The sequence below is a fragment of the Nymphaea colorata genome, chromosome 1 (assembly GCF_008831285.2).
Source record: "Nymphaea colorata isolate Beijing-Zhang1983 chromosome 1, ASM883128v2, whole genome shotgun sequence".
Taxonomy (NCBI): Eukaryota; Viridiplantae; Streptophyta; class Magnoliopsida; order Nymphaeales; family Nymphaeaceae; genus Nymphaea; species Nymphaea colorata.
The window spans coordinates 3,426,036-3,441,903 of NC_045138.2; the positions used below are offsets into that span (position 1 = coordinate 3,426,036).

Below are 15,868 nucleotides of genomic sequence, written 5' to 3' on the forward strand. Positions count from 1 at the left end.
TAGGCCATTGAAAAACATGAATTAACGAGGCACCAGAATGAAAATGAGAGAGGAAAGATTAAACATAAGTTTGCTCAAGCAGATGGGACTTATTATGTCTTCCATCACATCAAAGGTGGTGCCAAGTTTAGAAGCTGCAGTTTTTATACTTCGAATTAATTGAAGAAATTAGCTGCAGATACATAATCAATGTCCTAAATGAATATTGCTAGGATTTTTACTTCGGTACTAGATCTGTAAGCCCACAAGGACTTGCACCAGTTTATATTTAATAAAAGAAAAAAAAAAAGAACAAACAGAGAATAGTAGTAATAATAAAAAATAATAATAGTAATGTCCTAAACTTAGATAAGTACTTAATTATTACAGTCCAGGAACAGAAAGTCCGGAAGGAAATTAACATGGTCCAAGTTATACTCAGTACAAAAGAGGAGGCTATATATGAGGCCTCTTGGGAACATGATAAAGCCTTTTCAGGAAAACATATGAGTATTATTTCTAAGGAATGCAGTGAGAGATGATATGCAAATACTAGCTAAGCGGACGACTAACAGGGGTTTTTGGATTTTGGTGGTCAGAGAAAATGAACCCAGAGACCCAAAAAAAATCTCTCCCTAGGGTCACCATCTATGGCTTTTCATTTGAGGGTGGGTGATACTACACAGAAAGGGGGAGAAGAAGAGGAAAGAATTAATTGACCTACGGGTTGGAAGCTCCAATGCCTTATTGGAGCTCCTCTAATCCTCTAACTGAAGTTGAGGGCAGGTGGGGAGAAGACAGAAACAGCAAAGTTGAGTGCCAAAAACAAACATCAACTTTCTGATCAAGATCTGTCTGAGTCGGGGCTAAACTTCCCGGAGTTAGCCACGAATTTACAAACAAATTACCAAAACGAATTTAGCAGGGTACTCATCTTCCCTGTTTCTTAGGGATGACAAGCTGGTTTGGTTACACAAAAGGTTTACAAAGTTTCTTCCTAGTGATCAAACATTGATTCTAGGAAGGACAGCTAAATTTAAGAGTTAAATTTAGCTCTTAATCAGGGGCTCGGGACCTCGAGCAGAGGGGGTGGTTAGTTCCCTAATTGTACTGTACTTAACTCTTAGGCACACCAATGAGCCGGAACTCGACGCCGGAAGTTCGGCTCGATTGTATTAACCTGCGGGAGGCTAATCAGATTTTGAGTTAATTAGGACGATGCGTGAAGGAAAATGCTTGATGCATGACCAAAAATAGCTAGTCCCAACTGAGCCATCCTTGGAGGCTTACTGCCAAGACGAACCAATTAGCCCACATCCAGGCCAATTTTGTGGGGGTGGAGGGTTGAAGTGCCCCCAATAAGGGTAGGAGGCCTTATGTACCCAGACCGGTGAGAGGATGCACTGGGTGCACATGCATGGAAAGGAAAGACACTAGACCTTGGCTTTGTGCATGAGTTAGTATGCATGGGCATATGCATTAAAAAAGGGAAGACGAAGGAGGGAGAGAGCCTTTTGTGTGACTGAGCTCAATTGCTATGCAGATGGCGGTTCGGACACGGTGGAAGGGGTGAAGGCAGGGATGACAGAATGGAGACGGTAATGGTGAGGAGCCATGGCAGGAACCGCTGCAGCTGGGAGAGCCATGGTTATGCCTGTTGAAGAGCGAAGCACACTGTTAAACATATCAGTACATATTCACATCAGTACTCAATGGCTTCAACCAAAAAAAAAGTAGGTGTACAAAAAGTAAAAAAAATCAATTAAAATTTGCCTTTGCTTTTTGGGTATATATATATATATATATATAGTGTGATTTTGGTGGTGGTGGTGCTGGTAGTGGTGACGTTACCCATGGGTGGATGCTTCTGTGGTACATACTGCCTTTTCATATTACCAATTTACATTCAGCAGGCATTTTATATGTTTGCAAAACGAAAAGGATTTCATGATGTCTTGAGCAAGTAAAATTTCACTGGATCAAACATGGGTTAATGTTTATGAGCTTTCCCTCCATGAAAGGGTAAGATTCTCGGAAAAAAATTGGTGGGACTATTTTTCCCCGAAAATTTGATATTTGAGTCCTGGACATTGATGAGAGTACGTCTCGAGTGCAAGCAGCTCCTCTCTTCTCAAAATATGTTCTTCCACAACCATTTTGGTTTTGGATACCTCTAAATCCTTTCCTTGGTGGATCGGGTGATTATTGATACACAGTGACATTTGTCATGTCCTTTGATTACATTTGTTCAGGAGACGCTAAAGTCCTGCCTATTTTGACATTTTCAGACTAGTGAGGTCCTCTAAGCAAAGACTTCGGCTGTACGAGGGGCTAGACGAGGGGGGAAGAAGACACACCGCCATCCTCGTTTTACATTGTACATCGATTTGGACCGTTGGCTGTTTTCTCAATCTTGATGTCACTTTTCAATGACTATACAGCCAACGCAAAGCATTAAATCCCACTTAGTGTTTGGCAGTAGGCTTATTATAACCTACCTACATCTCTCCGAGTACATCTATATATTGAATACAACGATAGTCATCAAAACGTTAAATACACAAAAGCATTACTCAATCGGCATGGTTTAAGAAATAATTTCAGCTAGGTCAAAGTTAATTAGTTGATGTCTTTCCCCACCAAGTAGACCATGTTCTGCCGTTGAAAAATCTTGAACAGGGGCATGTCAAGCAAGACGCATACCAACTTTACCAGCTCTTTCCACAACAATACAAAAATAAATATATTAAAACTGTTTTTGGGATAGAAAAAGAAAGAGGATAAAGTTGGCCGTTCGTATTAGGCCAGATCTACTGTTGATAATTATACGTCCTACTTACGTACTACGTTTTTCTCGAATGCCAAATATTTACGGTTCATTTCTGCCATGCATGCTTGTGCAAGTGACGTGAAAAGACGATGTTTTAGGTAGGTGTGGCAACATACATATACATATTTGTATGCATATATATATATATAACCCCTCATATTTTGCTGCATTTTGGAAGTTGATTTCTGATGCGCTTGATTTTGTTCTTTTCATATGTCAGAAACGACGTAGCGGATTATCTCGTTAAAGAAACGAAAGGAGAAGAGAGGGCGAACCTGTTGCAGGAGAGGGTGAGGCAGCGACGGAGAGAGCCCCTCCATAGTGTTGCTGTGCGTAACCAGGCAGAGTGGGGGAGGTGCCGGCAGAGTAGTGGAGGAGGTGGGGGAACTGCCCGTACCCCTGCCCATTTCCGTAGCCGCTACCAGCAGTGCCCTGCCCCAGTTGGAAGTACGGATAGAAGGCTGTCCCGGCCACGATCCCAGCTGCCCCCGCGTAAACTGGGTATTGGGCACCTGCCCCTCCATACACATTGTAATAGCTCTGCGTATTTCACATACACCACCCATCAAAATCGATCTTCTACATCCACAAACCTTTTGTTGGGTTTTAACTAGACCTGTTAACTAACAAGGGCGGGAGAGCGACTGAGCGAGAGTTAGGGATCAAGGTGATCGGAATGGAGGCAATGAAGATGAGAAAGTGGTGAAGTTTTCGAAACATTCGGAGGCGTTTCACTGGCACAGTCAATCTGGTTTCTTTCTTGGTTTTTAAGCGACAAAATCTGTGCAAAGTGGGTCCATAAGACCGTGACTTTCTTTTTGGGCGGTTTGTAAAGTTTCGAACCAGTTGGCTTGGTATACTGGGTGAACTTGACCGGTCCACAGTAGATGAGGTAGGCGCAGTGGTCTGGACAAGAACGGGCCTCCCAAGCTGCAGAATTCGTGCATGGGAAGACAGCAGAGAGAGAGAGAGAGAGAGAGAAAAAGAAAGAAAGAGAAAGAGAGAGTGTGTGTATGGAGAAGATGCTAAGAGTACGGGGAGGACTGTGGGGGAAGGGGCGGTGCTGCTGCACCTGCTGATTGCGTTTATTATAACGTGCAAGCCACATAGAGGGAGAGAGAGAAGCACATATAGTTTGCGTACTCACCGTCAGGTAACTGTAGTCGGTCGAGTATGGAGAATACCTGAAAGACAATAATGAAGGGAAACGAAAACACGTCAAAGTGGATCAAAGCTAGAAATACACAGGTATGTATCAAGCGTTGATATATGTACTGGAAAACGATCTTCCTTAGCATTTTCTGACTGAGAGCGTCCACTGTGTGTACGTATCTCTTTTCCTAAGCGACGCCATTTTAGAGGGAGAGAGAGAGAGCTTGCAAGTTGAAAGTGTATAAGCCAAGAGAGAGAGAAAGAGAGAGACAGCAGCAAGTTGACTCTGTATAAGCCAGCTGAGAGAGAGAAAGAGAAAGAGAGCTTGCAAGTTGAAAGCGTATGAGCCAGCTGACATGCAGTTCTTCTAAGCATGTGTTTGTGTTTGTATGTGTGGGCGTGTGTGTGTGTGTGAGAGAGAGAGAGAGAGAGAGAGAGAGAACAATGTGAACCAGGGGATTGGTGTTTCTGTTCATTGAGGCACATACATCTCGACGGTATCATCTATTTATAAGACATCAGGGAAAACTACATGTGATCACTTGTGACCACGGCACGGCACGTGCGCATGCATGTGCATGCGCCCATGCACGTGCCACCCAACTCATCACCACTACCAACAATAAATTTTTCGCCTCTAATGGGAAGAAAGATAAAGGGAAAATGACCAAATAAATAAATGAATAAACTCACCCATACAGGTTGTAGGGAATCCCTTGCTGGATGGCATAATGAGGGAAGGTTGCAGAAGAAGGGTAAGGCGAGCCGAGTCCACCTTGTAGACCTGTATGAAACGAGTTCAGCAGCCTGAACCTGCTCCCCCCTGGTTCCACACACCCACCCACCCACACACACATCCAACTTGAATAAATAAAAACTTCTCACCATGAACCATGGTTAAACATTAACTCAAGTTACTCAACCACCACACTGTATCCAAATCTTCCCTACCCACGTCTTCTTACTCATATGCAACCGATTCTTAAAAGAAGAAGATCCATGTTTGCTTCATCCTTATTACTTGTATCATTTCCCTTTTGTTGTAATAATGGCAGAAGAATAAAAGCAGAATATATCGAAAAGGAATTACTCTCTATAATCTGCTGCTTTTTTTATATTGGTTGAGCTGATCGATTTCACTTGGAAATTTTGTTCGAGTTAACATCCTTGATTTGGAAAAGCCAGGTATTTTTCTTTTGTCTTAGCCCACTGTTTAGTACCAGCTAGTAAAAACTCTGATGCTTCAAAGGTACATATTACAGGTGATGTATTAAAATGCAGTTGCCAGCAGCCATTTTTCAATAATTCAATATTAAACTTCAAGACAAAGGAAAAAGGAAAAAAAATGTTTGCTTCGAAGGATACATCTTCAGCCAGTTGTCACTTTATTCTTTCAGAGAGAGAGAGAGAGAGAAAAGCATTCCCATTCTTTTCTATTTCGCTTGTGTCTATGCAACAAAAACATGAACCTAGCTAGTCATTATCTGTATGTATAGTAAAGCTTTTACTTCTGAAAACTTATTATTATTATATGAAAACAACAATGCATGTGATGTAAACCTTGGAGAAGATCTAGGCTTCATCGACAAAGAGATATAATTAAATGATATATATATATATATATATGCGTGTTCTTTGTGTGTACCATGTTGGGGAGTGGAAGGTCTGGTCCTTTGAACTCCAAGAGAAGCTAGGTTACAGTTAGCCCTCCTTCCATCGATCACAGGCGTGGGATCCACGCAGGCTCTCATGGCTGCTTCAGGCTCTCGGAAAGTTACCTATGGGGAAAGAAAAAAATATCAACTGCCATCCATCAAAATTGAGAAATATATACGTGCATGAGAAGGGGAAAGAAAGAGGGGGAAAAAAGAAAAGCAATAAGAAAAAAGTTGGATCGTAGGGCCTTCTTCTTTAAAGGGCACACACCGAAAAAGTTTTTCGAGAAAAACATCTCGGATCCTGAACATAACCCTAAAATCCCGGTTCCTTTTGTCCAAAGAAACGCGGATCTCATCATTAGAATCAGGAACTCGGTCGCATAAAATCACGAAATTTGAGGAAGTTTTGAGACTCGAGTCATGATCAGGCGACACCCACTGGCGTGGTGTGTGTGTTTTGGCAGGAGAGGCAGACGGAGATTGACTGCTACGTTTTCCTTCGCTTCCCGGGGGTCGGTCAAGCTTGGGGAATCGAGCCGGGAATCTTGGTTAAGGTCTTGGACTCATATAAAATATATACACACACCATTCCATCTGATCATTCCCAAGGAAATCAGGTTAGTGATGAGCCCGCCATTGAAGGCCTGAAAAATCAATACTCCGAAGTCCTAACCCTAGATTGATCAGTGATCATAGACACAAAGAAATCAAAACGGAAGATGAGGGACTCACGAAGCCGTAGCCTTTGGATCTCCCGGTGTTCTTGTCAGTGATGACCACGGCCTCTAAGATCTCTCCGAATTGCTCGAAGTACTTCCTCATGGTCTCCTTCTGCGTCTCCCAAGCTAGGCCACCGACGAAGACCTTGGTGTAGGTGGTGTCTCCAAATTGGCCGGGGATGTTGCCGGTCGGGGTCATCTCCGGTGCCGGAAACTCGATCGCAGTGAACGTACGTCTTCCCCTCCTCTCCCCCCTCCCCTCCTCCTCCTGCGATGCTAGTGCTACCGACTCAACTAGAGAGGGAACGTACACACGGGGATAGCCGTTCACTGCCGGAAACTTGTTTCAGAAGAAAGCTGGATCTGGATGATAGTTGTTTGGCGATGAGGAGGAAGAGGAAGGAGGGGAGGGGCGAGGGAGGGAGGGAAGGTGGAGGGAGATGGGGAGGGAAGCAGCAGCAAGAGAGAAAGCAAAAGGAGGGAGAAAAAGGAAAGCCGGTAGCATACGGACTTCTGTATTATATATACTGATATGTTATCCTCATCCACCCTCCTTAATTGCACCACAAGGACACAATATCCCGCGTATTTCTTTTACGTGGGAACGCACGTTTTACCAATCTGCCCTTCTCATTCTCCTATTTTCTGGTCAACCACCCTCCCGACCTTTTGCTTAGCCTTCTTGGCTCAGCCTTCAATAACATTCAAAGTCGACCTAAATTCCCTTTTATGTGTAGCCTATAGAGTAAATAAGCACCATATTTTATTATTTTGTAAAAATAAATAAGGACTTGAGATCATAGTTCTTTTCTCTACCATTTTTTTTTAAAAAGTTTCTTTACTAGTCCAATCTTCATGGAATAACAAAAAATGCGAAGTACTTCAGTTTTAAAAGTGTAAGTGACAATTCTTTATATATAATGCGCCCATTTTAAGAAGTTTAATTTGGTATTAAAAATTGTAAGAACCTTCAAATAACTTATAAAAGAGATTTTTAAGTAATTGGTTGTTGTAGTTTTTAATTTTTTATTTGTTCAAACTGAAACTATTAAGTGCAAATTAAGATCCATCAAACCAAAAGCCAATACTTAACATAACTTGATCATTGGATTATTAATAGGAAAGGAAAATAAGTGCATATGGAAATGAAGGGTTTAATGTGAAAGATTACGCCATAAGAATGAAATAAAGAAGAAAATAAGAGAAAATAACTATGGAGAAATAAATGGTAGAGCTAAGACCCTCCTGGTGTCAGGTTAGTCAAGAAGGTGCGGTCCATGCCCAGAGTTAGGGGTCAAAATTGTCATTTGAATGATTAAAGGGTAGCTCCGTGATGTTGAACAAAGGAGGGGCTACTTTTGTAATTGCACTCATGGATGGCAATGGATCGCACTTTTCACATCATGACAGCAGCAGGCTTTTCCTTTTTTTTTTTTTTTTTTCTCGCTCTCCTCCTCCTTCTTTCCGTTATCGGTTTTTAAATGCCGATAATTGGTGGAGGAATTTTGACCGACCGAGTGAGTTACCGCCAGGCTGACAGCGCCGGCCGACCAACGGCCGGCAATGTCGCCGGAATATCTCAACCCTTCGCCGTGGGCCGAACATTTGATTTGTCCTTAACAAAGCAAACAGCGATTCATCTAATTAAACATTTTGGTTTCTAATTTTGATGTTTGTACAAGTAAAAAGCAAAAGGAGAATCTCTCTCTCTCTCTCTCAGTGTGAGAAAAGAGCGTGCTGCTTTTGTCGCCTTTTATTTTGTATGACATTTACGCCCTTGACCAACCTTCGGGTCTCTAATTTGGATCTGGACTGGATATCTAATCCGACTTACTGGCCGTTTCACTGTTGTCAATATTGACATGGGCGTCGGTTCGAGCTCAGTTTCTCACAAGCCCGAGCCAAGGGCTAAGCCCATGCCGAGTTGACTGGTTCAAAGACAAGGGCGGTAGAAATTTGCCGGGAGGAAATTTGAACCGCCGACCTCACCGATGTACTTTCTTTTCTTTCCCGAGTTTCAAAAGCAAAACAGGAAACAAAAGCGACGAGGGAAGAAAGAAGAAAAAGAAAAAAAAGAATTCCACACTTCCGCTACGTTAAACTTAATGCCTGAGATCGGAACCTCAATTTTTTTAAAAAAAATTACATATAATTTTATTAAAAAAATTTGTTTAGTTCATATAAAAAATTATATTTTACGTCTATAAGAATATTGAAACTATAGTTGGACTTTTATAATGAACAATTCCCTTAATTAATACATAAAACATCACTAACCTGCACACACGTCGATGTGGAATTTTCGTAAAAAGAATCAATTGAGATCGAAGGTTTGATCCATCGACGTCACGACGTTCTGATTCTATTATGCCAACGGGCTGTCGACGTAAACGGGACGGGTTTGATACGGATCTGGGGCAATGCTATCAGTTTACCTATGGGCCATAGGTAGGGGTGAACCACGATGGCTGGACTCGTTAAACCTTCATTCATGAATGAGTTCGAGCCGAATCATCTGCCTAACGAGTCAAGCTCGAGTTCATGAATCAACTCGTTCAAATAATTGAGTTGAGTTTGAGTTCACTGAACTCGAACTGTTAAAGCTCGACTTGGCTCGAAAATTATGTGTAGCTGACTCTTTTTCTTTTCAATTAAAAAACCAGTATATTGACGTTAATTAATTATATAAGTTTGTACAAAAGTTCATTCAAGTTTGTCGAGCTTCAATGGAGTCGAGTTCGATTTATGGCAAAGTAATAGTTCATATATTCAAACGAGTTTGTCGAGCTCGAGCTGCTTTTGTCGAGCTATTCTCGATCTCGAGATCGATGTTTCATTAATCGAGTTGAGCTCGAGCTCGAGCTGGCTGAACTCCGTCTCGACTCGGCTCATGTTCACCCCGACCCATGGCAGGACGTAACATAATTCAGACCGATTGATTGACCATCAAATTTATGGATTCGGGATAAATTCACTTCCGGATCCAAATTCAGATGCGACCGTGCTGGGCTAAATTAATGCTTTTACGATATAAAATTGGATAATCAGTCTCATACCCGATCTATTCGCATGCTTCCGAAGAGTTAAGTGGAGATGGATAACAGAAAGGGCAGATTCTGCCCAATCCATTTCTGAGATTCAAATGGCTTCCACCTGATTGAGCTTCATTATACAAATCCAAAATTGGTCGAACATTATGTATGATATCAGACTACGTGATTTAAAACCTCCATATTTTTGTTCCATCGTTTCTAAATTCAATAATTAAATACTGAAATAAGTATTGTATGCTTTATAAAATAACCACAGGGCTCGTTAAGATATGCGTTATAAGAACATGTATTCAGGCACTTTTTTTTTTTTTTTTTTCAAACGAGCCCTTTTGAGGGCACTTGACCATCCTAGATATTATTTCCCGTAGTTTGAAAGCCATATTTATTTAAATCAAAACAACCAACCACTTAACAATATCATTTATAAAGTTACCAATATTTCTTATAAACTTAAATTGGTGCCACAACCCGACCCACTGCGGGTCTACCTCGCGCTCTCAGTCCAATGAATCCCGACACGTCCGTCAATAGCTTCAGTTGGAGCCCTATAAAAGTTATGCAACGTGACAAAAAATCAATCAGGATCCATGTTTATAATTCCCTCAAGATCTTAAATACATAATTAAACTTTCCAAACAAAAGGTCATTTGGCTCCCAACTCATCAACCATGCAATGAGAGTTTGATTGAAGTTTTAGAAGTAAGATTTACAAGTGAACTTATATGATTGAATCGACAAATCTTTCAAACAAAAAGGATTCGTGAAGGTCATCTGGCTGCAAAGGCTCTTTGTAAATGTTATATGAATTTGCGCAAAGATCGGAGTAGATTTATCAAATAATAATACCAATGTTCCATGATAGCAACAGAATCTTTTAGGATAGTTTCATGAGACATTCACAAAGTGTTACTTAGTGCTACAAAAGAACCCTTAAATATTTTAAAAGAAATGTCTTGTAAAAAGTTATTTGGCAGAAGTAACTAGCACATTATTGTGAATTTATCTCAAAAAATGAGACAAGTTCATAAAATACTAAAACAAATATTTAATAAATTGTCGTGCCACAATCAAACGCCCCACATTGAACTGAAGCTGCATTCAAGTTTGATTGCACAATCTGCCATAGAACAGTTTGAACATCTACAGAAATTATGCTTGGATATGTTTTTGGTTGGAAGAAATAACAGATGGAAAAAGAAAAAAAATCCGGCATTCGAAGTCTCGCTAACTTTGATTTGGAATCTACTGACTTTCGGTTAGGATGATCCGGTCCACAGTTGAGGACACAGCCGTCCCAGTAGAGTCTCACTCGTGGTGTTTTGGTAAATCCGGACGCACCAATTAGTCAAAGAAGTTTTTACGGGACAAAAGAACATCCCCACTTGCGTCCCCTTTTGACAGTTAATACAATAATTCTGCCCCCCTCCTTATTCAATTGGAAAACCCCAATTGTCCGGAACGCCACCGCGACGGATTGACATTTTCAGTTCTGTCCCCCGCCCTGGCACGTGCACGTGACAGCGCGGATTCAGTGCCTGGACGTTTACACGATGAGATCTCGGCTGTCAGGGCAGTTTCGTCATTTAAGGTCTACGAGGACAGAATCGTCCATCGGTTTTGTTCCCTCCTGGCTTTGACCACCTAACTGCGGAAACCCTAATGATGATTAGCTTTGGGTTAAGCGCAGCACTGAAATCAAAGCGGTGTGATTAACGGTTAAAACCCCCAAACAGCTCTCGATTACCTTTCCCGTCCTCAAATCTCATGGAAATTACAGAGAGGTGGCCAACTATTTCTCCGTTCGTTCTTAAAGGTGTATGTTTTTCTTTCTTTCCGGTAACCAGGGAGATGTGTTTTACTGCTTGAATGTGAGCCCAAGCACGCCTTCTTTCTTTCCTGATTGAGGCGGCATTCAGAGGTGGAGGGAGGTGTCCGACTGGACCATGGTCTCATCCTAGTTAATTCAAAAAAAAGAAATTATATTGAAAAAATTGAAAACTTTTAGTTGCGCCATGTATTGTTTGAATTCGTGTTCAGTTTGGTCACACCTGGATCCAAAGGTTGGACTGTTTGACCCGCTCTTGAAAAAAATCATGGTTCCTCTCCTGGCAGCAGTATGAAGCTACCGATGCATGTCGGCTAATATACTAGTTTCATTTTATTAACAGGAGAACAGAGAGACACACGTGATGCTTGAACGAACCCAGCCCCTGGCCCAAATAAGTGGGCCAACCCGTTTTTGGAAGTCCTTTTCCACTTCTACTCTTGAGAATAGAAGAAACAAACGCTTTTACATCAATTGCTGAGCCAAACATGGAGTATGCAAGAATGAGCACAAAAGAGAGTTGTATGTATCTTGTTTTATGGCTAAAACAATTTGGTGTCGAACGAATGAAAAAAAAAAAAAAATGCAATCCGATTATAGAGAATCCCTCTCCAACTTAAAAGGGAAAACTCATGCTAATTACATAGAATGATTATGAAATTTGATAACAAGGGATTATAATCCATGCTCTTTTTTTTCTTTTTTAGATTTAAGTAAGCCCAGTACTGATTGTGGATACGCGATCAACATAGAATCTCATTAACATATGTACAAAACGCTTATGAATACATGGATTTTAGATTTTATGCATGATGTTTGCTTGTCTCGTAAATAATGTTATTTCTTTTATACAACATGATACACGTATATGTTATGTCAGCTCGAACCCAAGATTTGACCCCAAGCTCAACACGATTATAAATATATATAATTATATTTAGAGTTTCATGACCAAAGAATTAGGATGGTCATTGGGTCAGATACCGGATGCATACTCGGTACTCCGCCCGTCTCAAACCCAAAAATTGGTGGCTGGGCCAGCTTGATATGTTGTAGGGTTGGTCTAATGTAGCCTGATAACTTATGTTTAATATTATTTTTTATTATGTATATATATATATATATTATAATTAATTATATTTATGCATTATTTTACATAAAAATATTTTTTTTTTTAAATTTTACCTGAATCAAGCCAAGTCGGGCCCAGTCTCAAGTTTCATGTAGTCAAGCCAGGCCCAAGCTGTAGCCAATGATAGTTGCTTGGCTTGAGCCCGACTCCTTATAGGCGGCGCCGCACCAGCCGCATGTTGAGCCCTAATTAAAAGGGTTTGCAATGATCTGCTTTTTAAGAATTAGCTTCAAATGGCAATCTAAGTGAATAAAGTTAGTAAAAACATTTGAAATTGTTGGGCTTCCATGGCTATTACAATAATTAAGCTGTTAGTGAATCAAGAGATGGGGAGGGAGGGTGCTTGGGGCCCACCCTCTTTTGTAAATTTTGAAAGGATATGGGGGATTGGATCGCTATTTGCTAACTCTGGAGACTGTATTTAAGATATAAGATAAACGGACAGGTGTGCAGTCGAATATGAAGCTCCTTTTTAGCCTTTTTGTTGTATGCAACACAGGGGTATGTGCTGTCTCCAACTTTCACTTTGACTGCGTTGCAACGGCTGTTGCTGCTGGGGCCCACTTCCTCTTCCGTTGCTGATGGGTCTCTATTGAGAGTGATACCGTTGCATAGTTGGTAAACTGTAACTCGGACTAGCAGATAACCGGGTCATGAGCCGAGTATTTAGATAACTACAATGTATTTTTGCCGCAGCTGATACAAGCGAGTCGAGCCGAGTCAGCCCAAACCTTGACTTGTGACTTGATTTGTTGGCGATCCGGCCTGACTTCAGCGATTCCCGAGTGAATTCCCGAGTCACTCGTAGAATTTGCCAAATTTGCGTTGAGGATCAAAGTAGACATATATCTTGTGATTGTGTGTGTGTTTCGGCTTTTTTTTAGGTGATAAGATGAAATACTCTTTTTGCTTTTACAAGAAAATAATGAGTTTGTATTTGTTAAACTGGTGTTTTCACGTTTGCCAGCCCAAGAACAGCTTCTCTCTTACCAAACATCAAATAATTAAGCATGATTCTATGATATGATATCGCTTGAATTTCAATCTAAGTCTAGCACTGATGCGCTTGGATCAAATTAAGTTGGATTTGGCGAAAGCTTAGATGCTGCCAATTAGATCGTACCTGAATCGGATGATCCAAATATGACTTTTAATTTGAATCCGAACGTTGCAGTTATTTTCACGCATACATGATTCTCAATCCAACTTATAAACGCACAACCAAATCTCAGACCGCATTATGAAATACATGTTAAGAACCGGCTACTAAAATGTTTGATTTGATACTTGAAACTGAATCCAAATCCAAATTTGGACCCGATTATAATTATTTATCTAAAAACGAACTTGGCATCAAAGGCATGTTGCAGCCAGCCGTGAATGGTCGGTGCATGCGCACCAGCTTGATGAAAGCCTTTTCCCTGTCGACAAAAAGGGCTGCAAATTGGACAGTTGGGCTTCCCACTCATCCCTTTTTGCAGAACGTGAGAAGTTCAGGCTTTCAACTTAGCTGTAGTAGATATAATTATTTTAACTGTCGTTCAACAACAGGCTCTGCCACAACATGAATACCAATCTTAAACTCCTGCCCTTTGAATTTTTGTTCATTTGAGATTGTACCAGGCCGCTGTTTTAAATTATATATATATACATATATAGTATTTGATAAGAAAGAGAACAATGCATGTCAAATCTTCGGGGATTGTCCATTTTATTTGAAGTAATAAAATTATCATTTGTGTATGCGTTTCCCAGAAACATATATCCATTCGCAATTACTACTAGAAATCTAACTTATTTAATCATGATTCGAGGTTTCTACTGTTGGATTGTTAGTAGAACGGCGTCTGTGATCGGCTCTGAGTCTAGTCTGTGCGTGAAGAGGCAGCAGTAACACCAACTGAAAAAGGGAGCGAAAGGAAGAAGGGATAGGGCTCAGGGACACTATCCAACATTTACCGGCGACTGTGGTTCAGAAATCCACGTAACTTGTTTTAAAAAATTCTATACTTGATGTTGGGTGTTTAAATGTACATCTACCTATGTAAATCACTAGGCTTTCAGTTTATCCAGTGGGCGGAGTCAGAAGATTTTCTAGAATGACACCAATTCCTAGATTTTCATATTTGAATGAGCACTCACTCATACATATAATGTGGAGCAAATATTTGAAATTATTAATGTTAAACTAAAGAAACATTGAGGAGCTTGGTGTGTGTGCAATTGCCTACACAAACCCATATGTGTTTGCACGATTCCATCCAAAGGATTGGATTATTAAGAAGAAAGGAATAGAAAAGCATATAGCATGGCGACGTATATAATATATTGCTACATGCGCTGCAAAAGCCAACCACGTGATCATGTTGGCAAGTCGTGCCGCTTCCAAGCATATGATCATACGTTTTTGTCCCACGCTATTTTCGCAACACAACTGGCCAACTTTTCTAGTTAGTTGTCTAAGCTTTTGTAACTAAAAAAATCGATGTTACTTCTTCTACATATATAATGGAATTCAAGTCTACTATGTTGTCAGTTGGTTAAAAAACTAAAAAGGTATTGCTAAAAAACAATTGTTAAGAGACTATTAGTGACAGTTTATAGTGCAGATAATAGTTTATGGTGCTGTTAACAGTAGCTTTATGGTTCTTGTAGTGTTAGAATTTTTAATTTTTAGTCATCCTAACATTAAGTCATATTTGAATCCTCATACATCATAATATAGTCACAAATAATGTCTTAGAGTTTTAAACGATGAGGTTTTTCTTAGGTATAATACGGTGAGCTTAAAAAAATAAAAAAATTATTGTAAATTTTTAATAAAATAAAAATAAAATAAGTTTGAAACTAATAACACAAACATCAAAACATAAGTACATTAGAAAATGAAAAAAAAAACAGTTTGACATTTAAAAAACTGAAAAGAAGGCGAAAAAATGCATTAAAAACTTGTTTTTCTCATTTCTAATGTTTTTTAAACATATTTTTTAAATTTTTAAATGGGTAGTTAAATTATCATTTAAAAAAAAAAACGTGTTTTCTGTAACTATGGTACATACACGTAAACACCACCTTCCGAAAGAAAAGACCCCCTCCCTCAAGAAAAATCTGGGGTCTGGTTATGCAAAACTTGAATAAAAACACTGTTTTCGCGAAACTGAGTTTCTCAAAAACTGATTTTCGTTGGTTTTTTGAATTCCGTGTTTAAGAACAAATTCACGAGAGAAATCAACTCTATAGTCTGGAAAAAATAAATCATCGAAATTGAGTGCATGAATTGAGCTTCGTGTTCCGACCCCACTTTTGATAAACTTAAACAATGTAAAACGACTGATTTTCAATAACATTCCTCATATAAAATCAACTTGGGCATTGATTTTGACTTTTCCTTTTTTTGAGTTTAAACTTTCTGAATTCATTTTTAAAGTAGAATACGGCTTCACAGAAAATATTAGTATCAAATCCTTGGTATATAATCTCAAAGAACGCGTTATTCTCTTCTAAAGTTGAGTTATAATCC

At 39.9% G+C, this 15,868-nt stretch overlaps 1 protein-coding gene across 2 annotated transcripts; it reads right to left on the minus strand.

Moving 5' to 3' along the window:
* Nucleotides 1–305: 305 nt before the first annotated feature.
* LOC116245838 (uncharacterized) lies at nt 306–6,829 on the minus strand. 2 transcript variants are annotated; one of them, XM_031617411.2, is made up of 6 exons: nt 6,352–6,829; nt 5,607–5,739; nt 4,655–4,745; nt 3,957–3,993; nt 3,085–3,349; nt 306–1,633 (listed from the first exon to the last, which is right to left on the minus strand). In XM_031617411.2, exons 1-6 carry the CDS (start codon nt 6,535–6,537, stop codon nt 1,515–1,517), a joined length of 831 nt encoding a protein of 276 aa, XP_031473271.1. In that variant the 5' UTR covers nt 6,538–6,829; the 3' UTR covers nt 306–1,514. The 2 variants fall into 2 exon arrangements, with proteins under 2 accessions (XP_031473271.1, XP_031473270.1); XM_031617410.2 differs by having other exon boundaries at nt 4,655–4,784.
* Between the last annotated feature and the right edge of the window lie 9,039 nt (nt 6,830–15,868).

Coding starts and splice junctions, on each gene's coding strand:
- LOC116245838 (XM_031617410.2), bottom strand. CDS start 6,537: ATGACCCCGACCGGCAACATCCCCGGCCAATTTGGAGACACCACCTAC. Junction 3,350..3,956: donor CCGACTACAGTTACCTGACG/GTGAGTACGCAA, acceptor TGAAATACGCAG/AGCTATTACAATGTGTATGG. Junction 1,634..3,084: donor CTCACCCTCTCCTGCAACAG/GTTCGCCCTCTC, acceptor GCTCTTCAACAG/GCATAACCATGGCTCTCCCA.